This window comes from Sorex fumeus, unplaced genomic scaffold (genome assembly GCF_029834395.1).
Source record: "Sorex fumeus unplaced genomic scaffold, SorFum_2.1 ptg000034l, whole genome shotgun sequence".
NCBI classification, from domain to species: domain Eukaryota; kingdom Metazoa; phylum Chordata; class Mammalia; order Eulipotyphla; family Soricidae; genus Sorex; species Sorex fumeus.
The window spans coordinates 23,962,146-23,987,328 of record NW_026606091.1 but is presented as its reverse complement, the minus strand read 5'-3'; the positions used below and the strand labels follow the sequence as shown (position 1 = coordinate 23,987,328).

The window sequence follows — 25,183 nt, the reverse complement described above, 5'->3', positions numbered from 1 at the left end:
CTCCAGGTTCTGTCACTCCTGGCAGTGACCAGGCGGTGCTGGGGATCAAACCCGAGTTCCTGCATGCAAGGCAGGTGTCAGCCCATCTTCTCAGATGGCCCACGGGCAGAGACCTGCGAGGAGTCGCTCCCATCTCCCTGTGATCTGGGCGGGAAGTCTGAGAACCCTGGTTTTCCAAGTGCAAAGAGAGATTTACACGGGGTGGGTGACTGCGGCTCCTTCCCGCAGGCTTTGATGGCAGTGGCAGGAAAGGGACCCCGGGGGTGGGGAGGAAAAAAGCATGTCTCAGCTTGGGCTGGGATTGTGGCTCGTAGGACAGCAGCAGGGTGCAGATTTCTGCCAGGTTGCCAAGGTTTCCAGGGGTGGGAACCCCTCTCTGAGGCTAAGCTGTATGAGCCAGAAAGCTGCTTCCCTTTGAAGAGCCTCTGATCCCTAAGGTAACGGGATGGAAGCGTCACAACGTCCAACAGCTTTCTGGCCCACAACAGAGCCTCGCAGGGCCAATCCCAGCCCAAACTGCCAGCCTTAAATAGAAAACGGGCTCCAGTTACCACTGCCCCCCATAAATATGTCTGTAAAACATTTATCTGGCAATAAAAGAACTGACAAGGCAATTTGAGTGTAATTGTTTTTGGCAGTTGGAAATATTTCAATTAACACACTATAAAAGCCACACTATAATAAATGCAAAACAGGCCAATGAAATCAGCTACAGCCCCGACTTCCCAACCATGGCAAAGGGAGATTGAATGTCAGGCTGCCACTTTGGGCCCTTGGTCTTCCAGAAGGAGAAGCCTGAGACAGACAAGCTTGAATTCCTGAAAAGCTTTTGATGGTTCCTCCCAGAAGCCGTCAAACCACAGAAGTAAGCACCACCCCCGCTCTTCTGGTCCCCAGAACTCTATCATCTGGCTCCGTGTCTCCATCGCCATCCACTCCCCTACCCTTCCTGGGCTAGTGCTTCGGGATGCAGCCCCCTGAGGCCACTCTTGAGCCCAAACTCTTGCCTTCCCATGCTTGCGCCTTTGACCTCACCATTCAGAAATGTCCTTTCCCCCTTCCCCTCCTGCTCCCACCATCACTGCCCACTAGCCTCGGCTCATCTTTTAGATGAGCCCTGACATGCTGCCTTCTTACTTCCTCCTCCCTCCGTTCTCTTCTTCATTCCCAGCAAGGCTCTCCCCATCACAGTATTGGCGATGGGGGCTGAAGGATATCTGTATTCAAGTACACTCTGTCCTCCCTGGGCTTGGCTCTGCAAAAGGAAAGAAACAGACGACAGTAGCCGCTGGAGAAGGCAGCTTGGAGATGCCACTATTTTTACTCTTTGAACCAGGAGAGGCCTCTTGGATGCCATTCTGTTAGGTCAGGGAGGATGGCCAGGGAGGGTGGAATGAGACAAGCAAACAAAATCCTCCCAGCCTCCATGGGGCCAGATTCCTGGGGTGATCTGGGGATGACAGGTGTGTGCCCCCAATCCCTCCACAGTGGAGCCCTGTGTAGCTTCTGCTGCTGCCGACTTTAGTGTGTGCATCCTGGGGACAGGAGCTGTGTCTCGCTCATTTGGGGGCCAGTAGCAGAGGGTTGCGTGTGGATGGAGCCCATCTGCCTTACAGAGGTCATGGGTAACAGTTGCCTAGTGCTCACTTCCCAGTTCTCCTGTAGGCCTGACATTGCTGAGGGTTCCCTCCCATCTCCAAACTTCTCTTTGACCTTCATTTCCAACCTCTTTAATTGCTCCTTCTCAATATCCTCAATTCCTGGGGGCAGGAATATAATCCTATTTGTTTTGTTTTGAGGTCCGACACTTTGGTGCTCAGGGGTTACTCCTGGCTCTGCACTCAGGAATCACTCCTGGTGGTGCTCAGGGGACCATATGGGGTGCCGGGTATTGAACACAGGTTGGGTGCATGCAAGGCAAGTGCCCTACACAATGTACTCTTTTTGAGACCAAGAACACATTCTTTTTTTTTCTTTTTGGGGTCACACACAGCGATGCTCAGGGGTTACTCCTGGCTCTGCACTCAGGAATTACTCCTGGCGGTGCTTGGGGGGCGTATGGGATGGCAGGGATTGAACTGGCATCGGCTGCGTGCACGCTGTACTATGGCTCCGGCCCCAAGAATACATTCTTGACACCTTTATCATTTCACGCTACACACTCCGTTCGGGAGCTCTTATCCTCATTCGAGATACCTTCAACTTCTACCTTCTGGTGAAACACAAATCTACAGCCTGGACTTCCCAGAACTTCATGCTCAGACCACTCAAACCCAGTATCTTAAAAATCCACTTCATTGGGATGAAAATATAGTACAGGGAGGTTCCAGTGCTTCCCTTACACATGGCAGATGCAATCTGAGCCCCAGCAAAGCTGAGAATCATCGAGAAGCAGGCCAGGTCTCGAGGGCATCACTTGAGAGCCCCCCTCCCCAATCAACTTCGGTGTGTTCTTTTCCCACCACAACTTCCATTTCCTCCAGTGTTTCCTATTTCGTCCCAAGGAACCACCATCTAGTTACCCAGGTTGGATATTCACCTGGGTAAGCATTAAAGCTGCCTACCCTCTCCTCATCCTTCCATTAGCATCCTGCTTCGATGTCTAATAATTCTATCTCTTGAATACAGTTCATAAGTATCTCCATTTATATTCTTCTTAATTCAGGCCTAACAGCTGGCTCCCGTTGCTTTCCCCGCAAACAATTATGTAACTATCATCATTTTCAGTTACTGAGCAATTTGTAGGCGGGCTGGTCATTTACCAAGCAATTTGTGCATATGATCTCATTTAATTTTATAACCACTTTATGGATTAGGAGCTACTGTTATTCCTATTTTACAGATGAGAATACTGAGGCATACAAAGATCAAATGACTGACCCAAAAGTGACTCAGATTAGAACCCAAACCCTTTAAAAAAATTTTTTTAGGCACCGTAATTTACAATGCTGTAAATGGTAGGGCTTCCTACACAAAATGTCCCAGGACCAAAATGTCACCAGGGTATCCATTTTCCCCCACCACTGCCCCAGTGAGTTTACCCCCGCCCCCCCAACCCCTTTGAGTTTCAAAGGAAAAGCATGAGTACACGTGGGACTCGAATGTTCAGTGGCTGAGAGCCACCTCCCCAGGCTGGATGTCAGCGATGGGAGGACAAAGGACAGGGGGAACGGAGAAACAGGACCCCAGCCCCAGGCTGGTCGGTAGTCAGTTTATTTCTCTCTTCTCCCCAGCGTAGTCTGATCTCTTCCTTTACAGCACAGGCGTAGTTGTAGTTTTGGTCATAGTGCCAGTCATCATAGTTCCATCATCCTAGACTCCTCATAGATCTCAAAGTCCTCTACCTCTTTGTCCTCGTCTAGTCCTTATCTTCATCATAGTCTAGTTCCCTCTCACCCCTTACAGCATAGATACATAGAAATCATGAAGGGTGAGGGTATACACATAGGTGGGGTTAAACATTATATAACAACAAACAGAGGTAAAGCCACTCTTTTGGGCCAAGTTCTAGGGGATTATTAAGGACAAAAATCTCATCTGAGGATTCAGCACTCCAGATTACTAGGAGATCCACTCAAGGGTGAGATTCCATCCAGATGTATTGCTTTATCCTTTCCTCAGCTAGTGATCCATTTAAACAATCATAGTAAATTTACCTCTTTATAATATTTCAGTCATTTTGTATGAACATAGTAAGACATATATTAAGCTTAAAGGTTGGCTCTTTCTGGGGACATCTCACTATATATCCCAGACTACAGTGCTCAGGCCAGGTTAGTCTTTCCTAACCCCAGTAGGGTCCTGATTCAGTTACTTCTTTTTGGGTCATAATAGTGTTTGTCCCGTGACTATGCTCTTAACTTGTTATACTTTTGGTGCTTAGTTTGTCTCCTTTCAATGCCAGAATAGCTTACAGCTTGCCCTGGTCCATCCAGTCCCTTCGTCGGGACCCTGCATGTAGGGTGTTAGGAACTAAAGGCAAATGAGGCTTAAGTCAAGTAAATATGGATGTCTTGGAGTAAATATTATTTTGGAGTCAATTAACTTCCATGTTATAAAGCATAGCATGAACTGTCTTGCTGTGTCTATACAAACAAGGCTATTGCTAAACCATGCAAGTGACATAAAGGAAAGAGAAAAGCAATATAGGATTATTAGTGCTTGATGGAATTGGGTGTGCCTCAGGGGCACTGTTGTAGGAGCAACTCAATAAACCTAAACTCCCTGCGGAAGGAACAAGGACAATCTAATGTTATCCAACACACTCCCGCCAGGATTTGCTTCCTAGTCAAGATCAGCTCTCAGTTTCTCTTGCCTTTGAGCATTTTTAATTTACTTATTTTGTTTCTTTATACCCCACATATGAGAGAGCTTGTTCTGGACCCCAAACTCTTGATCACAACCTGTATATGATTTTCTCAAAAACATAAACTTGAGCGAATCACGCTTCTGATTTAAAGAGTTTCTCCTCCTCTGCCCTAAGGTGACTTCCACACTCCCCCTTGTGGCATCCATCGCCTCTCCTACTCTTTCCTCTGTCACCGGAGGGCGCACATGACCACTGAGCCCATTTGTCACTGAGCCTATTTTAGGGACAAAAAGATCAAAACTTCTGAAGCCATTCATGAAGAAATAATATTTCCATTCATGAAGAAATAATATTCAGAAGACAAAGATGTCATCAGATATGCCCTTGCAGCCTGAATGTGGACTATGAGGGTCACTATACCTGGATTTGAGTCTCTACTCCCCCACCTGGGAGTCTGATCCTGTGTGTGCAACTCACTGGTCTCCACTGCCTCTCTGTATGCTTTAAAGCAGATAGTAGGGCACTTGCTTGAGCACAGTTAACCCGGGCTCAATCCCTGGCATTGCATATGGTCTCCTCAGCCTCACTAGGAATGGTCTCTGAGCACAGAGTCAGGGGTAGCCCCAAATTTTTTTTAAATGGATATCATGCCAATGTACTCAGACAATTCAGCTTAGTTACAAGGATTAAATGAGTCAATACATATCAAGCAGTATGGTGCCTAGGCTGAGTCTGGGCAATAAGTGATAACCATCACGCATCCCCATTCACAGATCCTGCTCTGCCTTCAGCCACACAGAGTTTGTGCCGCCCTCTGCCTACAGGAAACATTTGCCAGAAGGATGACTATATTTCTGCAGTTCACATTCCACCAAGGCGTTCACTGTGGAAAGATATTGTTCCTGGAAAGATGGGCTCTTGGAAGCACATAAACCCACAGACGCTGTATCCTTCTTCCTGGGACCCAAGAGACCTGGTTTACCATTTCAGTTGTCTTGGTCCTTATTTTAAAACTCACTAACAGGTTTCCATTAAGCTAAATTGAAACTAAATACCTCACCAGCTTGCAGTTTCCGTTTCTAAAAGGGCAAAAAGCTCTTAGTCCCAAGGGAACAGTAATTCACCAACAAATCTACATGGACTGTGTTTCAAATCCTGAGCCTAATCCCAGTATAAAGCACTCAGAGGGCACTTAATAAGCGTTTGGCGGTGAAAGAAATCTCAGATTTTTAAATACTGAATGAAGGGGAACAGGAATATTACACTATTATGAGTAAGAGAATGTAAAATTTTGCTTGCTTGTTAGTTTGGGGGCAACTCCGGGCAATGCTCAGGGTTACTCCTGGCTCTGCACTCAGGAATTACTCCTAGTGGTGTTTTGGGTACCCTAGGGGATACCAGGGATAGAACCCCTATTGGCCTCATGCAAAACAAGCACCTTACCCTCTATACTGTCGCTCTGGCCTGAGGATGCAAAATTTTAGTAGGGAAATTTAGAAACACCTGGCTAGGCTTAAAATACAGGCACCATTCAACTCAACAACTTCATTTCTCTTCCTTTCACTCCCTTCCCCTTTCCTCCTTTCCCTTCCCTTCCCTTCCCTTCTCCCTTCCCTTCTCCCTTCCCTTCTCCCTTCCCTTCTCCCTTCCCTTCTCCCTTCCCTTCTCCCTTCCCTTCTCCCTTCCCTTCTCCCTTCCCTTCTCCCTTCTCCCTTCCCTTCTCCCTTCCCTTCTCCCTTCCCTTCTCCCTTCCCTTCTCCCTTCCCTTCTCCCTTCCCTTCTCCCTTCCCTTCTCCCTTCCCTTCTCCCTTCCCTTCTCCCTTCCCTTCTCCCTTCCCTTCTCCCTTCCCTTCTCCCTTCCCTTCTCCCTTCCCTTCTCCCTTCCCTTCTCCCTTCCCTTCTCCCTTCCCTTCTCCCTTCCCTTCTCCCTTCCCTTCTCCCTTCCCTTCTCCCTTCCCTTCTCCCTTCCCTTCCCTTCCCTTCCCTTCCCTTCCCTTCCCTTCCCTTCCCTTCCCTTCCCTTCCCTTCCCTTCCCTTCCCTTCCCTTCCCTCCTAACCCCTCTCTCTTTCTCTCTTTCTTTCTCTTTGTTTTTAGGTCTCACCTGGCAGTACTCAGGGCTTATTCCTGGCTCTGTAATCCTGGATCACTCCTGGCCATGCTCAAGGAAGCATGCGTGGCGCTGAAAATCAAGCCCAGCAGGCCACATGCCAGGCAAGCACCCGACCTGCTGTACTATCCTTCTGACCCCAACAACTCCATTTTCTTGAATTTCTCCAACAGAAATACTCACACATGTACAGAAGATGCATGTTCAACATTGCTCACTGCGGCAGCACTGTTTATAATATCTTTAAAATGGAAAAAAACAAATCGATAGAGACCTACTAAATAAATCACTGTGTAGCCATTCAACAGAATAGTAAGCATATGTATTATGATAAAATCTCTCTAAAATATATTGTTAAATGAAGAAGGAAGTTACAGGAATAGATGACCGATCTGGTTACTTTAAGAATATGAGTATGTGTGTATTTGCATAGACACACAACACTTCTAGGAGAGTATATAAAATCTGTTGGCACTGGTTTGTTCGGGACCGTGACTGGTGAATTATGAGGAAGGGAACAATGCTGTTCATCTTGTTCTCATTGTCATGGTTTTAATATTTTTAATGTGACTGTGCATTGCTTTTATAATTTAAAATGCTAATCAAGAATTTTTAAATATCAATTCCGTACAGTTGAAGAGGCTTTTCTTTCCCAGTAATGCGTTGATAGCACAGCTCTAAGAATGCAGGAAAAAAGGAGATTTAAGGGCAGGCTACTGTCTCCCTGGAAGCCAAAGAAGGCAGAAGCCGTCTTGTGGGGACCCTTCCTTGCTAGAACTACAGAAGGAAGGGCAGGATAGTGTATAAAAGCTGGCATAAGGGTTGGAAAGATAGAACAGCAGGGAAAGACTTGCCTGCAACAGACCCCAGTTCAATCCTTGGCACCACATATAGTTTCCTGAGCACTGCCAGGGGTCATCCCAGAGCACAGAGCCAGGAATGGCTCCAGAGCACAGAGGGATGTAATGTTTATTTATTTATTTATTTATTTATTTATGTTTGATTTGGGGGCCACAATCAGTGATGTTCAGGGATTACTCCTGGCTCTGCACTCAGGAATCATTTCTAGTGGTACTCAGGGAACCAGCTAGGATGCCAGGGATCAAACCCAGATCAGCCACATGGAAGGCAAGTGCTCTACCCACTGTAATATCTCTCTGGCCCCTGAAAATGTTTATATTTTTAAAGGAAAATGTTTCAGGGGCTGGAGCGATAGCACAGTGGGTAAGGCTTTTGCCTTGCACGCGACTGACCTGTGTTCAATTCCCAGCATCCCATATGGTCCCCTGAGCACCACCAGGAGTAATACCTGAGTGCATGAGCCAGGAGTAACCCCTGTGCATCAACAGATGTGACCCAAGAAGGAAACAAAAAGTTTCAACATGTCCACCATGGTCTTTTGCACACTTCTCCTATGTAACCTCTTTTTTTTTTTTTGTATCAAATCTATTTATTTTACTTTTACTCTTTTTTTTTTTGTCCTGGGGTATTTAGGGATTACTCCTACTTCTGTGCTCTGGGATTATTCCCAGAGGTGCTCAGGAGACCATGCAAAGTCGGGGATCAAACCTGCCTGCAAAGCATGTACTCATCCCCGTTGAATATCTTTCTGGCCTTGTTTGGAGATTTTGAGAGTTTGTTTTCATTGGACATTGTCTGTTTCCTTGCTTTGCTTCTTTATATCCCACATATGATATAAATACGGTATTTGTTTTTCTTCCTTGAGTTACTTCATTTAGTAAGACCCCCTCTGGTTCCATTCATCCTGCAGCAAAAAGCAATTTTTTTCTTTTGCAATCATTAAACAGTATGTACCTATAACATAATCTTAACCTGTCACTGGCTGCTAGGGCTACTTGATTGTTTTTGTTGTTAGTTGTGGAGCCACTCCTATTGCTGCTTGGGGTCCATATTCTGCCAGGAATCAAGCCTGGAGACTCATACAATCATGGCCTGGCCTGGACGATTTGGGTCAAATCCTTGATCTCCATTCATTGATTTTTGCTCCCCCTCCCCCCAATGTTGGGCTCTGGTATTGGGAGAGCACTCCCTTTGTATGATATATTATTCTTTTCTATATTGATGTAACAGAAATGTTATTATTTTGCTAGGGGTTTTTTTTGCTGCTGTTTTGAAGTCCATGAGGGATATTAGCCTATCATATTCTTTTCTTATAAAGCTCTGACTTGGTATTGGATTATGTTGGCATCATAAATTGAGTTGCGATTTGTTCTTATGTCTGGAATATTTTGTGAAAGATTGGGGTTATTTATTTCTCATGTGTTTGATATATTTCATCAGTAAAATCATTTGGATCTCTAGTTTCTTTGTGTGAAGGTTTTAAATTATGAATTTAATTCCTTCACCTAGGTATTGTGCCTTCATACTTTCCATTTCTTCTTGTGTCACTTAAGATAAATCATGCTTGTCAAGAAATTTGTCCACACCATCTAAGCTGTTGAATTTACTGTCATAAAGTTAATACTCCTTAATTATCCTTTTTAATGTGTGTAAGATCTGTAATAATAACTCATTTTTCATTTCTGCTATAGACTATAGTGATTCCTCTTTATCTTGATGAGCCCTACTAGGCTTTATCAATTATATTGATCTATGCAGAGAACAAACTTCTGGCTTTAATTTTCTCTATCCTTTTTTTCCCTCATTATTGTGTGAATCAATTAAATAAAAATAAATCAACACAATTAATGATATTGATGAATAAATATATTATTGAGGGTTTAAATGGCTTTTCCTCCCCCACCCCTTCTCTTAATTGCTTTTTTTGTTGTTGTGTGATGGGGGTGGAGGATTGCACACAAGCCTGGCCGTGGTGCGTCCACAGTTAGTTGTGGTGTTTGCTGGGGGTTGCATTTCTTTCATTGTAACTGTGGAGCTTGTGCAATGCTCTCATCAGCTGGGTTTACACATTCTGATTGTAGTGCTTGCTGAGGTATTGCTGAGGTGCTCAGGTGTAATCAGAGTGATCCCACTTCCTGGCTGGGATGTTCACACACGTTTCAGTGTAACGTGAACTGGAGCAGACATCCCCTCTTGGTTGAGGAGATTGTCATACTTGACGATATTGCATCTGGAAAGAGCATGTGGTCCTGGGGATAACAGACAGCAGAACTATCAGGCACAAACAGCAGAATTTTCAGGATTTCCCTTGGTGTAAGCACCAGGGAGGACCTTGCAAGCATGGAAGGCATTCTAAGCTACTGAACTATTCCCCTGTGCCTTTTTTATTTTCTTTTTGCTGTTATTTTTGTGTCACACCCCCACAATACTTGGTGGCTACTCCTGGTATAGTGCTTGGGGGTTGCTTCTGGTGGTGCTCAGGGGATCATATGGTTCCCAGGGGTAAATCCAGAGCTTCCACAAAGTATGTGCTCGAGATCTTTGGACCATCTCTGCACGTCCTTTTCTATTTTCTCAAGGTGGAAAACTAGAATATTTACTTCTAACTTTCCTTCTTCTCTAAAATAGATATTATTTGTTTTGAGGTTGGGTGCCACACTCAGCTGTGCTCAGGGCTTAATCCTGACTTTGTGTTTAGGAATCATTCCTGGCAGGACTGGGGGAGGACCATATGTAGTCCAAACCCAAATTGGCTATACACAAGGCAAGTGCTTTACCTACTGTACATCTCTACAATCCCTAAAATAGGCTATTTTATTTCTTTTTAAAATTTTATTATATACCATGATTTGCCAAGTTGTCTATAATAGTTCTTTTTTTAGGCGTTAAATGTTCCAACATCAATCCCACCATCAGTGTGGCCTTCCCTTCATCAATTTCCCATTTCTCACCCACCACTCCTGCCTGACCCCTTGCAGGCACAATCAAATTTACTTCATATTGTTCATTATAGCACAAAAGCACATGGAACTATCAAATCTTGTATCAGTAAGAGCCAATTTGTTATAATGGATTATCTCACAATGATGTTACTAAAGCCATTGTCTGTGGATCTACTGTGCTGGTTACTGCTAGTTGAGCCTTCTATGTTATTGTTCAGGCTCACTGAATTTGGTAGTCATCTGTGCAACTTTCCAATAAGATCTGCTGTGATCCTTCTGAGATGGCAGTGCAATGAAATTTCAAGGCACTGAATGGTACTGGAGCTATAGCAATGTGGTGGCGTGGCAGTTTGATGAGGTTCAATTGTGGAGCTGAGCTGCTTCCATATGGGAGAGTGTTCGGTATGGCTGTGGGCTGCTGAGCCTTCAGGCAGAAAAGGGGAATTTTCCTACCCCCATTCCAGAAGACCCCAGAGTTCTCAGCCAGGACCAGTCAACCTGGAAAGATTCGACGGTATCATGATGTTTTGGACATATGTCGCTTGGCCGTTCCTCTGTCGGCAAGATGGTGGGTACAGCTACAACAGGCATTTTAATAGGTGCTTCCGCGAAGTACAGCCTTGCTCGTCAGGGGCTGTACCTTAGGTTGCAGTGTCTGCCCACTCAGCCACTATGCCCCCTGTGGTTTGCACTTCCTTAGCTTGCACACTGACCTGCCACAGGTCACACTCCTCGTTGAGGCACACCAGTTGTGTTAAGCTGCTTGCCAGGGGTCACAGAGGTGCTCATGCGTGGTGCTTGCACCGTCTTCTTAGCTGCAGCCTTTTCCAAGGGTCACACCCCTCTTTGTGGTGCTCTCTCTCTCTCTCTCTCTCTCTCTCTCTCTCTCTCTCTCTCTCTCACACACACACACACACACACACACAGCTGCAGAGCAGAAATTGCAGATAGCAGAGCTTCCCAGGTTCTCATCAGCATATGTGGGGACATGGGGGATCTGGACTCATGGTTATACAGATGCAAGGCAGGCACTCTAAGCTGTGGTGTTATTCCTCGGGGCTCCATCCACTAAGCACAAATTCTGAGCAGCTCCTAATTTGTGATGTTATTTTCATTGCTATTCAATTAAAACTATTTTCTAATCTCCTGCGTGCTTTTTTCTGACCCAAGGGCTATTCAGAAGTATGTTCTTTAATTTCTATTTGGGGGTTTTAAAGATATTGTAATTTGTTTTAATTCCACGTTGGCCAAACTATTAATAGTGTGCTGATTTCTTTTGTCATGATGGATGTTAAAACTGAATTTAATTGAAGCCTAAGCCTTTAATATTTTGAAATATTTGAGATGTATTAATGTCCCAGTTTCTGTCCTATGTACTGAATATATGGTGACTATGCTATAGTTGTTGAATATATTTTCCACTCCATAGTTCCTGGGTTTAGTATTCTGCAGATGTTAACTAGATCAAGTTGATTAGCCGACCTGTTTCTTTCTGTTGTGGAGAAAGAAGTATTAAAATCATTGAGTATTTCTCCCTTTAGTTCTGTCAGTCTTTAAAACTTACATATTTGGAGCTATAGTAATAGGTACCTACACATTTGAGATTTTATGTCTTCTTGAATTGCCTCTTTATCATTATGAAAAACATCAAATTTATCTCTGGAAATACCACCTTTCTTCGTGTCTACTTAGCTATCATTCTATAGTCACACAGCTTTCTTAGACTGGCTACCTAGTTGTATCTTTTCTAACACTTTTTTAAATTGCCGATTTATTTAATTTTGAGGGTGGAGGCACACCCAGTGGTTCCCTGAGCCTGCTGATCTTGGGGGCTACAAGAGTTATACTCCAGTGCTGGGATGGGGAAAGCAGCCTTGCAATGGTGGAGAGCAAACCCAGGGCCTTGTGTCTGCCTTGTGCTTGAGCCACAAAATTCCTACATTTATCTATTTTTTTAAAATTTGGGGTATTTGGGGGGCCACACCTAGTGATGCTCAGAGGATACTCCTGGCTCTGCACTAAAGAATTACTCCCAGTGGTGCACAGAGACCATTTGGTGTACCAGAGATTGAATCCAGGTGGGTCGTGTGCAAGGCAACTGCTCTAACCACTGTAGCACTGTAGCACTGTCCTCCCATTGTTCATCAATTTGCTCGAGTGGGCACCAGTAACATCTCCATTGTGAGACTTGTTACTGTTTTTGGCATATCGAATATGCCATGGGGAGCTTGCCAGGCTCTGCCGTGTGGGCGGAATACTTTCGGTAGCTTACCTGGCTCTCTGAGAGGGATGGAGGAATCGAACCTGGGTCAGCCGCGTGCAAGGCAAATGCCTTACCCGTTATGCTATCGCTCCAGCGCACTGTGCTATCTCTTTATTCTTTATCCTCCCCCCCACATACACCCCATTTGTTTATTTTGAACCTTTGCATGTTTGGGCACTTAAACTGCATCTCTTGTAGGCAGCATATGATTGAGTCTCACTTTTTTGTTTTACCTAACATGATAAGCTCTGAGTTTTAACTGGAAGCACTGGCATGGCCTTTTCATTTGCTCTTTGTCTCTAAGTCTTTCCATCTTTTTATGTTCCTCAGTTAATCCTTTTTTTTTTTTGCCTAGCCCCCTGTTCATCAAGACAATATTTTCTTTGGTTTCTTGAATTAGTTACAACAGCTGTTTTAAAGTCATTACCTACTAACTTCAACATTTATTTGGGTTATTCACTGGTACCATCATGTTCTTCTGTACTCTTTCGCACAGAGCCATGATCAAGAAATTGTCCCTAGGAAAAGAGCAAGGATAAACATGTGACTCATCTGGGGTGTTTTCCTTTCCTCTGAAATCACTGTCTGAAGCAATGCCTAATACTGGAGGCTTCTAAACTGTACCCAGAATTCTAGTTTACAGTGTGTGTGTGTGTGTGTGTGTGTGTGTGTGTGTGTTGGGGGGAGTCTTTTAGGGGGAGTCTGTAAACAACTGCTCAATATTAACTGTTGCCAGATAAAAGCGTGATGTATTTTAGGGGCCAGAGCAATAGTATAGTGGGGAGGGCACTTGCCTTGCACCTGGGTTGGATCCCCAGCACCCCATATGGTCTCCTGAGTGCAGAAGCAGGAGGAACCCCTGAGCATCTCTAGGTGTGGCCCCCCATTTTTTAAAAAAGTGTGATTCATTTTAAAATTTACTGCAAGAATATACTAATAAAGAAAAAGTGTAAAGATTGGATGAGTGTTGGAACATCATATGACTGAAACCCAATCATGAACAACTTTGTAACTGTGTTTCTCACTGTTATTCAATAAAAAAATTTAAAAAAAGGAAAAAGTGTAAAGGTTTTTGTAGTAAATATCTTATAATAACTGATACCTTGTAAATTTATCAATAATTACTTTTGTAATGTAAATAATAGTCCCAAATAAAGACCTTGGACTAGAAGAAATTCAAGGTCCTATCCTGCATAACTGATGTGAAAAATACAATTCAGAAACCACCTGGAAGTAAAGTAAGTTATACCTTGCACAGAGGAGCCACAGAAAATGTTACCTCTTTCTGGAAAAAAACTGCCCTGCTCACAGCTTTGGCTACTTAAGGAGTCACAGTGCCTTGTTTCTCCATGAACAAATGAGTTAGGGTCAAGAATGTGACCAGGATGCCTTCTTCAAGAATGTGAACAGTAAGGCCAGAGTGATAGATAGCACAGTGGGTAGGGTGTTTGCCTGCATGAGACTGACCCAGGTTTGATTCCCCGCATCCCATATGGTTCACCCATACACCTCCAGGAGTAATTCCTGAGTGCAGAGCCGAGAGTAACCATCGCTGGGTGTAACCAAAAAGGAAGAAAGGGGATGGGGAGAGAGAGGGAGGGAGGGAGGGAGGGGGAGAGAGAGAGAGAGAGAGAGAGAGAGAGAGAGAGAGAGAGAGAGAATGGAGGAAACTCCAAAGAACACACAGGGAGATGGAGATATTGATGGGGTTGCTTGTGAAGTACAGAGATATCAAAATGGTCATGACAAGTTGGAAACACACTAAAATTATGAGGATGTAACCCTAGTAAAGATGATGGATGAGAAAAGGAGACTCAGGAATAAATCAGAGTTGTAAAGTGATCATGAGACTTACACCGGATTCATTACCAACAATCTCCCAACTGTGTCTTCCGATTGTAATCTACTTACATATTTATATTATCCACTCACAAATGTCCACACATAGGCCCTCCCTTTTTGCTTACCTCCTTTGTTTGATCTGCAGTTATATGAGTGAAACTCTGTTCTTTGCATCTTTATTAAAGAGCTTATTTTAAATACATGTGACTTAGAGATTTCCAGACCCATAAAGTGCAGAAGTAGAAAAGATTTGGGCATCCCAAACAGGAAACAAAATCACTGACAAAAATACAAAGGCTTGGAGCCCTCAGTCCATCCTCCAGATTTTTCTTTCTAAAAAGATCAAGTCTTCCAATTGATCCCAAAGAAATACTTAAGGTTGATTGAGACATGGAAAATCAAGTTAGAGAGAAAATGTATGTGAGATAAAAATAGAAATAGGAAAACAAGCTTAATAACAGGGGTAGAGTCCCTGTGTAATGAACAGGATTATGTTGCTTTGTCTAGGATGAAAGAATCAAGAACTTTATTTTTTCTGTTGGCCCAGAGAGAAAAGTTTAGTTTTTTTAGAATACTGAAGTATGCATCTTTCGATCATTCATCTATTCACTTATTAAAACAGGCCATTCAGAACTCAACCAGTATTTATTAAGCATCTATTATGTGCCAATCTTTGGGACAACAGCAAGTGAAGAATTAAGATTGAGCTGGTCTCACTCCCAAGGTTCTCAATTTTGGAGGCAAGTTTAATGGAGAACATAAACTCATCTTATGAACAGGACTCCAGTGACTGCATACATAGGACAAAATGGTGTGGATCTACCAAATAGTAGGATTGACAGGGCATTTCCTTTGCTTGCTTCTTTCATAAAGCTCTATCAAGAAGGGGCTAGTGGAAAGATTAAAGATACAAATTTCTAACTGGCAGAAAACAATTTCACACGGCTTGTTCACAGCTGGAACTGGAAAATCAAAATTACTCTTCAGTGTCGGCTTGCAGGCCACAAAGCCCAGGGATAAACACAAGTGCCCTCTGCCATTATTATTCGAATACCTGGCATGTACTGAGCTTTAACAATGTGCTAGGTTCCACAGGAAACAAGGGGGGAGACCAAGTCTGGCCTCAAATGCTCACAGCTGTTTGGTAATCTGATAATTGTGCATGACAGACCTCAGACCATAACTCTGAAAATAGCATGACTGTAATCATAGCAAAATGGAACAGCCATTGGCAAAATTTGTTTTCTAGTTATCACTTACAGAAGGAATTCCTTAACACTACTAGAAGACTCACTGGACTTCCTGCTACTAAACCTCTAAATGATCATCTTTCTCATCCATCCCTTCCTTCTTTCTCCACTCCAGTTACAAAGTGTCCCCCCCACCCCGCTGTTCACAACTGATCCACTTGCAAAGACAGTTCTAGTCGCTGTTTTCTGTCTCCTTTATCTTCAACTTCTATGACCAAATTTCTCCCCTAAGCATTTAACATATTCAAGATTACTTTCATGTCTAAAACCCACCCAGACCCACTACCTTCTTAACTGCTCTCTGAGCTCAATTCAGTCTGGCTTTTGCCTCAAACTGTTCTTTCTTCCTAAGGTCCCCAATGACTTTATAATTATTCAATGTAATGGCTACGCATAGTTCTTATCTTCATTGACCCCGTTAGCAGCAATGCCACATGGCTGACCACATAACTCTATAAACACTATAAACACTCTTCCTTTGGCTTCTAGAACATTATTCTTCCTTATTGTCTTCTAACTTCTCTGGTTACTCTTTCTGACTCTCTTTTGGACCCTCTTTCTCTTTCCAAACCTAAAATGTTGGTATTCCTCCTAGAAGTCTTCTATGGTCCCACAAGAACCAGTGTTTGGATTGCATACCTTCTACTTCCATGCCACCTTATGCTACTTTGTCAACTATACTTACTAATTTAACAATCAGTCTATGGGAGTTTTTGGCATGATGCTCACTGTGTTAGTAGCTGAGCAGACAGATATGAGCACCAACACCCACTGGTCATACCCATAAGGAGCTCATTGCTTAATGGGGGAGATGTGCAAAAATCAAAGAAGTACACAGTGAAGTGAATTATTTCACACTGTGATACAAAGAAAGGAATGAGATCAATGAGACAATATAACAGAGGGGTCCTAACCCTCTCTTCATTAACAGGGCAGAGAGGTAATTGAGTAGGTGGTAGAGATTTATATCTGGGATGAAATCTTAGGAGCACATGTATGAGGAAGGGTCTGAAGTAAGTTCCAGAAAGAGCAGAGAGTATATAAAACTGAAGCACAGCAAAAACTGGGAAAGAATGGTACAAAGGTTTAGAGACCCAAATAGGCCTCATCCCATGCAGGTCCTAAAAGGATTATCTCAAGATTTGGTTCCTATTCCAAACTTAATGGGAAGTCAGGCAAGGCTTCTGGGTAGGGGGTGACATAGTCAGACTGAGAGTTTGAAAAGGTTACTTGATGCAACTTAGAGAATGGACTGGAAGGAGCACGAGTGGATGAGATAGATGACAATTCATGGTTTCACAGGAATCTCAGTGAGAACTACTGTAGGTTGAGCTAGGAAGATAACAGTGAATGTGAAAACAGTGGTTTGTGCTGAAGAGGGAGTACAGGTGGCTGACCCAAGTTCAATCCTTGAGTACTGCCAAGAGTGATCCCTGGATAAAAACTCAAGGAATAAGCCCTGAGAACTGCCAGGTGTTGCTGAAGGCAGGAAATAGTGGTTTGCTTTGAGAGATAAGGGGGTGAAAGGTCATACGTAGGGCACTGGGAAAGGAAAGGATAAAGGTAAGGATTATAGTGAGAAGTAGGGTCACAAGAATGAAGAATGGTCATTTTGAACACACAAAACATATCACTTTTCCTTACATTTTGCTCATCTCTTCCTACCTGTTCTTCTGTGGTCTTGCCACAACACTGAAAACTCCAAAATCATCTAAAACTCTTTAGGCCTTACATTTAATCTTGCCTACTATCCCCTACCCTACAGAAAGGGGCCTTGTGGGAGAATAAGACGATAAGCTGACACCTGGCATCTGATCAGTTGATGAAGGAAAAATTCAGGGCCCCTCCTCCCACCAGAAAGATCAATATTTCTAAAAGTATTGTTTCAGAAGGGCCTCTTGAAAGACCACAAAGCGATCCCAAAATGCAAGTCTTTTATTTGGCTCTTACAGACGAATGATGCAAAATTCCAGGCTTTGATTTTCTTTTTTTATGGTAACCAACTGAGTTATAGGGGAGTACTAAAATTTGTTAGTCATAAACTAAAATTAGCTTTTAACTGGAGTTCACAGAAGACTCCAATTCAGTTCTCTCTACTAAGCAGTCTGGCTGCCAGGCGACGTTTGGCAGTGTTGCAAAGCTCCTTCTGCAAAAACACACATGCAGTCCACTGGAATTCTCAGAATTTTCAGGAAGGACACTTTGCTATTGGGGCCTCAACCAGTGATGTTTCAAACTGGTCATGGTTTATGGAAACTGACACTCATGAATTTTAATTATAGTGTATGATTCATGGAGAGCTCCATCATGATCAACTTAATACACCATGGATTATCTGATTAACCCCATGGGACAGAGTGATGCACCCCTGGGACCTTATTTCCCACCATTTGCCCCCACCCTACCTTGCTGACTCAGAACTGAAAACTCCCATTTAGGAGATATTACATCTGCTAGTCCCTTTATCTGGGATGCTTTGCCCCCAGAATCACGTAACTAACTTTTTTCATTGCTTTACATCTCTCTGTAAGGTCACCTGTGCAAGGCCTTCCCTAACCAATTTATTTAAATCATCATCTTCTAGTTTCCTGAACTTCCTAGTCCTCTTCCCTGCTTTATTTCATGTTTGGCACCAACCACCATCTCATATATTGTCTATGCTATTGTTTGTTTACTGACAATTTTCTCCAGTTAAAAGGTAAGCTTCAGTAAAGCAGAGATTTTTGTTTGTTGCGAGACCACCAATACTCAGAGCACAAAGCAGATGCACAATAAGTAACTATTGAAAGAGAATGAATATTTACGCAATCAGCATTTTTAACCCTCTAAATTTCCAATAATCAGCTCGTAAGGTAAGGAAACATGTGGTTCAAATCTGACAACATTCACAGTCCTGCCAAAGTAGATATAAATATGAACCCAGAAACACATGCTTAGACAGTAATATTTCCTTATCATCACTCCCTACTCTGCTCTCCATTCCAGACTCCACCATCCCTTCAAATGCACTCAGATCAAAATTCCCCCAAAACACTGGGCTGGAGAGATAAAACAGCCAGTAAGGTGCTCGCTTCATATGCCACTGGCCTGGAATCCCAAATGGTCCCAGGGCCCTTCAGGAATGATCCTTCAGGAGGAAGCCCCGAGAACATCCAGGTTGACCCAACTACACACGCACACAGAGGGGGGGGGGGGGAGAGAGAGAGAGAGAGAGAGAGAGAGAGAGAGAGAAACAAAGAGTTCTCAAAGAACAAGTCAAGCCACTCAGAATTCATATTCAATTCGTTTTCTCAGAATTTAACATATCCCAGGCAATGTGGCAGGTACAGGGAATCAACAATGAAGACATGACCTTCCACCACAGTTTAGAGTCTAACGGCAACAACACTCCTCTCACTCCTATCTTGCCTCCAAAGAGAAGACCTAATCTTTTGTAGGAGAAGGAGATGACAAACTGACATCCAATGCCTAATCAGCTGATGAAAGAGAGATCTAGGGCACAGAGCCTGTGGGGGCAGGCAAAAAGACTACCAGGCAGACAGAGGAAATAGCAGTTCCAAAGGCCCAGAGGAGAAAGACCGTGGATGTCACTTCCTAGGAAATGAGGGCAGTTCAGTGAGCTGGGTCTGGGGGAACTGTCACATCAGTGTGGCATCTGCACTAGGGTGTGTAGCAAAGGTCAGCCTATGCAAGACCATGCCAACAAGGTTGGACTTTAGGAACTTGAGAGACTTTGGAAATCCTGAGAGCAAAGAGCCACAAAAAGGTCTTGATCAATGGAATAACATGGACCAAAAAATTGGATATTTGTTGGTGGTGGTTCTGGGGTTTGGATTTTTATGTTGGGGCTATGCCCAGTGGAGCTCAGGGGCCACTCCTGGATCTGTGCTGTGTTTAGGGGTTTTTCCCAGCAGTGCTTAGGTGGTGCTTATATGGTACTGAGAACTGAAACAGAATCGGCTGCATGCAAGGCACGCACCTTAACCCCTACACTATCTCTGGCACAAACAACGGAGTTTAAACTCTTCTGTTTGCTAACAAATCCAATTCTAGCCAACCCTTTCCGCGGGAGGCCTCCAGTCCTGCCCGCCTCCTCTCTGAACCTCTTCTGAGTTATGACTCTCCCTCTCAGCCGCCCGCTCCCTCCTTCCTTCCATTTGTATGCCTCTGTTTGGAGTCCCCCATTTGCCTGTGGACAGGAACAACTTCTCAAAGAACTCTAGGTTATTCCATTGCCAGTGCACCATTGACCCAGATTGTGCTTCCTGAGACAAAAGGATGATGAAAAAAAAAAAGATAAAAAAAGGATGATGAAGACAACCTAGCTCAACCCAACCTTTTCTTACTCCTAACACACCAATATTTACAGTGACAACCTCTCTCCAGGGGGCAGTGCTAATATGTGTAGGGTTACCCAGGGTTTCTCTGCTTTCCACCACCCCCCCTCCCCCGTCTCTATCTCTCTCTGTCTCTCTCTTCCTCTGTCTCCCTCCAGCCCCCTCCCCCACTGCCCTCTCTCCTTCTTTCTCCTGTCTTCCCTTCCCCAGGTAATTGGCCTCTAATATCTCCCCTGTAAGAGGTATTCCCAAGCTACCTACAAAATCTAGAACAGACAAATCTAATCTGTAGTGACTGAATGTAGCTCCCTGGTTACCAGGAGTTAGAGAATTAGGGAGAGCTGACAGGCTGACAGATAAGGCACCAGGGAACTTTGGGGGCTATACCTTGATTATAGTGTTCACAAGTGTATACATTTTCTAAAACTTGTCAACATGTACAACTAAAATGGTTCATTTCATTGCATGTAAACCAGATCTCAGAATTGAAAAAGAAACTGCATGTGGGGTCAGACAGAGAGAGAGATTACAGTGAATAGGGAGCTTGCTTTGCCTGTGGCTGACCATGGTTCAATCTCTGGCATCCTCTAGGGTTCCCCCGAGTCTTACCAGGAGTGATCCCCGAGCACTATCAGGTGTGGCCTCCAGACCAAACAAACAAAACAAACTGCCTGTTAACTTGAGTCAGTAGGCTCAAGCACAGTACACAGATTTCAAAATGCAGTGTAACCCTGAGAGAAAAATAGAGCACAGGAGTCATAGGGGAACAGCATCCTCCCCACAGGTACGGGAATCTAAAACATGGTGGGAGGCCAGAGGAAAGGATCAAAGGAACAAAGGCTGATATGGAGGAACCAGATTAAATTATGTGAAGTCACAAACAACATGAGTGCTTTCTAAGTCTCTAAATGCATAGGCCTGAATGAGGAATATTTATTTATTTTGGAGGGTGTTGGGGATCCAACTCAGAGCATCACACAGAAAAGGCAAGTGCTCTGCTGCTGAATTATACCCCCGGCCATAATTTACAACAAATTACTACTGCATAAGGGCTGGAGCAATAGCACAGTGGGTAAAGCGTTTGCCTTGCATGTGGCCGACCTGGGTTTGATTCCTCCACCCCTCTCAGAGAGCCCGGCAAGCTACCGAGAGTATCTTGCCCATACAGCAAAGCCTGGCAAGCTCCCCGTGATGTATTCGACATGCCAAAAACAGTAACAAGTCTCACAATTTGTTGTGAGACATTAATGGTGCCTGTTCAAGCAAATCGACGAACAATGGGAGCACAGTGCTACAGTTCTACTACTGCATAGTTGTACAGGGTGGTCATTCCTAAGAGGGCTGGGAAAAGTCACCCTAGAAGGACTGAGTGGTTTCATTTCAGAGAACTCTTCTGGAGGCTGGCCTTTCCCTCCCCTTCCAGGGTGATGCTGGGGACAAGAGCAAACTCTGTGGTACATTTAAGAGGAGGACTCATGAGAAGCAGGATGACAACTGATCAGGTATTTAGAGGGTCAAAGGAGTCACAAGAATGAACCAGAGGCTCACAGATAAGAGAGACATATAAGAACTAGTTGGGAGTTGGAGTGAGTGTACAGGGGTTAAGGTGCTTGCCTTGAATGTGACATATCCTGTTTTAATCCCCAATACTGCAAGGCACCGCAAGAAACCCTGAATCACTGCAGGGAATGATTCCTAAGCACAGAGAGAGGTGTAACCCCCCCACCAACACACACACACACACACACACACACAAGAAATAGTTGGAAGCTAGTTTTGGGAGTGTGCAGTGTGTGAAGAGGGGACTAGGGATGAGAAAGCGGCCTCTTTCCTCTTCCTCTTTACTTGCTCTCTCTCTTCACAAGACTCCCAGCATGGAAACTCTAAACCAAACACCTGCACATAAGTGACCCTGTGTCTGCTGTACAAACATCTTGGGCTTTCAAAGGGCAAAGCCTGTGTCCTCTTCTTAACCCAGGGTTGAGCACACAAGCAAAGGGCTGGCAGAAGAATTTCTCTGGGACAAGAATGTGAGGGCCAGAGTTGGGGTGTCACATAAGGAAAAGGAGCAAGTCAGCACAGGTCAGTGGAGTGAGTGGAGGAAGAGAAAGGAAGCAGCAGAGGCCCGGGCAAGTGGAAAAGAGTAAGGTAACAGTGGCTCGGGGAATGTGCATGCAAGGAGGTTGGCCTCAGGCAGAGAACCCGGCAGGGGAGACCCAGTCCAGGACTCACAAGGACACAACATCAGCACTGAAGGAGTAAAAGAAGGTGATCAGGTGATCAGTCAGAGAGGTAGAATTGGTCATGGGAGTGGAGGTCAGAGGTCACCCTGAGGGCATGTCAGACAGAAAGAGAGAGAGAGAGAGAGAGAGAGAGATAGTGTGTGGATGTTACCTGCTTACGAGGTGGTGCCTGTTTCGGTGACATGTTAGAAGCAGCAGCAAGCAGGAAGCACCCCTACACCTGGGGCGCCTCCCAAACACCCTTGCTCTTCTAAGGACAAGAAGTTTGTCCGTCCCTCGATCACGCACAGGAAATCTGATTCTCTTCCAATTTCCAGGCGCCCGGGTTCTCTGGGGACAACAACCGTGGCTGTCAGGATCCCCGCAAGCTTTGCAGGGTGAAATCGGGCTCCTCCCAGACGCGGTTACCCAGCAACCAACCGGCGGCCGGGGCGCAGGCGCCTCCGGGCCCGGAGCGGTAGGCGGGGCTGATCGCGCGCGGGAGGGGGGAGAGAGGGAGGGGGAGGAGGAAACCTCCGGCTCATTAAGCCCCGCCCCCTGAAGACGGACAGGCCCGGCGACCGCGCTCCGTCGGAATTCCCGCATGGGGGCGGGGCGTCGCGTCGTGATCCCGCCCCCTCATGAATAATGCAGATCCAGGCGGTGTCCCGGACCCGGAAGTGGAGTTGCCGAGTCACCGCAGTGGCTGAGCTGCTGACAGGAGGCGGCGGCGGAGGAGGAGGCGAGGGAAGACCTGAGGCTGCTCTACCCGGCTGCCGCCGCCGCCGCCGCCGCCGCGGTAGCGCTCGGCAGAGCCCGCGAGCCAGCCCCGCCGCCGGCCTCGGCCCGCCAGCGCAGCCTGTGCCCAGGCGCCCCCCGCGCGCGGCGCGTCTTCTCGGCTCCGGGATTCGCCCGCCCGTACCGTCCGGGGCGGCCTAGCCTTGCACCAACCTCCCCCCGATCCCACCCCACCCCGCCCCGGCTGCTGGGGGCCGCCGCCCCGCGCGCGGTCCTGTCCGCATCCCTGGCCGCGCCCGGAGCTCCCCCGCCCGCACAACCACGTCCGCCGGCACCATGATGGAGGAGATCGACCGGTTCCAGGTGCCCACCGCGCACTCGGAGGTGCAGCCGCTGGTGAGGGGGCGGGCGGCGGGCAGGCCCGGGCCGGGTGGAGGGACTCGAGGCCTCGGGGACGGTGCGTCGGGACGGGTCGCCTCCTCTCTCCGGGGAGGTGGGCTGCGGACGCCGCGGGAGGACAGCGCCGGGGCGCCTGGCACGGGGGTCCTGGACGGGCGTGGAGTGTGTGTGAGTGTGTGTGTGTGTGTGTGTGTGTGTGTGTGGTGGTCGTGGTGGGGGACAGGTCCGCAGACGCAGGCCGTGGGAGGGGCGGGGGCTGTAGAGGGACGCCGCCGTCGGGCGGGAACTAACGGGGCACAATGGTGCACGCCGCGCGCGCGGAGGCCCCGCACGGCCGTGGTGGTGGTGGTGGGGGCGGGGGGTGCAGCAGCTGGCCGCAGGCCCGGGGTGGGGGTGGGGGCGCTGGGGCAGGGAGGAAGATGGAGAGGCGCCCGGCCTCGGAGGCCTGCGATGCTCGGGGCGGAGCTGGGGAGGGGGCGCGGGAGTCGCAGGGCCTGGGAACGAGCTGGAAGGAAGGATGGTGGGGTGGGTCTGCCCGCCGGTTGGCTGGACTCGGGGTGGAGACGGCGGGGGCGGGCAGGGCAGGGAGGGCAGCGCGCGGGGGGGATCCCGCACCTCTCTCTCTCTGGAGGAGAGAGCGCGGGCGGGCGGGGAGGGTGGGTACCGTAGCCCGGGTGCGGGGAGCGCCACGGCGACGACGGAGCGTCAGGGGGCGCGGATGCGGGAGCCGCCGGGGAGGCAGGGGGCGGGGCCGCGGGAGCCGCCGAGGCCCACCCGGCATCCTGGGCCTGCGTGCTCCGGGTCCTCGCCGCCGGGCGCCGGTCCCGCCGCTGGTGCGCGCTCCGGGAGTCAGGGAGGAATGATGTCATCGCTGCCGGCGCGGAGGGGACGGAGGAGGAGGAGGAGGAGGAGGAGGAGGAGGAGGAGGAGGAGGAGGAGGAGGAGGAGGAGGAGGAGGAGGAGGGAGGAGGGAGGGAGGGTGCCGCGGGCGCACGCAGGCCGGGCCTCGGGAGGACCGTGCCACCGCCGGACACCGCTCCGGGGGTGGCGGGGCGGGGCGGGCGGAGACCCAGCTCGCCTTAGGGAGAGAGAGGGAGACGCGGGGAGTGTCCTGGCTCGGGTCGCCCTTTTCTTCTCCTGGCCCCCAGGGACCCGAGGGAGCTGGAATGAGGTAAGGCAGGCTAGAAACCCAAAGGTGTAGCCCCAGCCAACCGCCCAACCCCTTTTCTCTGAGCTCTACTGGCATCAACCAGAGCTCTCCCAGAGCATCAGCTCGAGGACCCCTGAGCCTCCTCCCTTGGCAAGGTGAGGGACAGGATCTAACCTGGGGCCCCAGGCCCCTGACTGACAGATGTAGTTCCTGGCTTCCTGAGCAAGTGACCTACCTGTCACAACAACTAAGAGGGACACTGGCAGGGACCCGCGACTGACCCCAAACCACATCTTTTGGGGCATATAGAACCAGAGAGAATCACTGGCGATTCCTTAGCTGGAAATACGTATACTTACCCAACACTGCCCGCCCCCTCCCCCCAACCTTCTGATTACAGTTCTAGAAGCTTTGCAGACATGTACAGTATTAATCTAGGGGTACAGTTGTTACAGGAGCTTTCCCCCATATTCCCATGTCATCGTTAGATTATTTAGGGTCTAGGTCATGTTGGAAAGAAGTTTGTCTTCTGAACTTCAAGAACTTTCAATTGGGTTGAGAACTTTCTTCTCTAGAAAATCTTCCCAGCCAATCTGACTTGTCAAACTGGATTCTCCTTTCCCATGCTAAGCTTCTAATCGAGAACCAAAAAAGAGAGGGTGGGTGAAGGAGGAGGTCCAGATGAGTCAGGAGAAGAAAGACACGGAGTTGGTTCCTGTCTCCCTTCTGGAGTTCCCAGGGAGGGAGCAGCAGTTATCTGAG

At 46.9% G+C, this 25,183-nt stretch overlaps 2 protein-coding genes across 11 annotated transcripts in view; one reads left to right on the top strand and one right to left on the bottom strand.

Annotated features, from left to right (window-relative positions):
- The window catches only part of DNAI1 (dynein axonemal intermediate chain 1), a 69,496-nt gene extending 45,353 nt beyond the window's left edge, over nucleotides 1-24,143 (bottom strand). Inside the window, 1 exon segment of the mRNA XM_056117275.1 lies at nucleotides 23,936-24,143. Coding sequence (XP_055973250.1) covers nucleotides 23,936-24,052 — 117 coding nt within the window. The 5' untranslated portion in view covers nucleotides 24,053-24,143.
- The window catches only part of FAM219A (family with sequence similarity 219 member A), a 52,839-nt gene continuing 50,467 nt past the window's right edge, over nucleotides 22,812-25,183 (top strand). For 3 of the 10 annotated variants that reach the window (XM_056117269.1, XM_056117259.1, XM_056117265.1), the window contains exon 1: nucleotides 22,826-23,268. Coding sequence is in view for 8 of the 10 variants with exons in the window: in XM_056117259.1 (XP_055973234.1) it covers nucleotides 23,209-23,268 (60 nt within the window). In the remaining 2 variants the exon portion in view is untranslated. Of the gene's footprint in view, nucleotides 23,269-25,183 lie in introns of all 10 variants that reach the window. The other 7 variants (XM_056117266.1, XM_056117260.1, XM_056117267.1 and 4 more) reach the window with 7 other exon arrangements.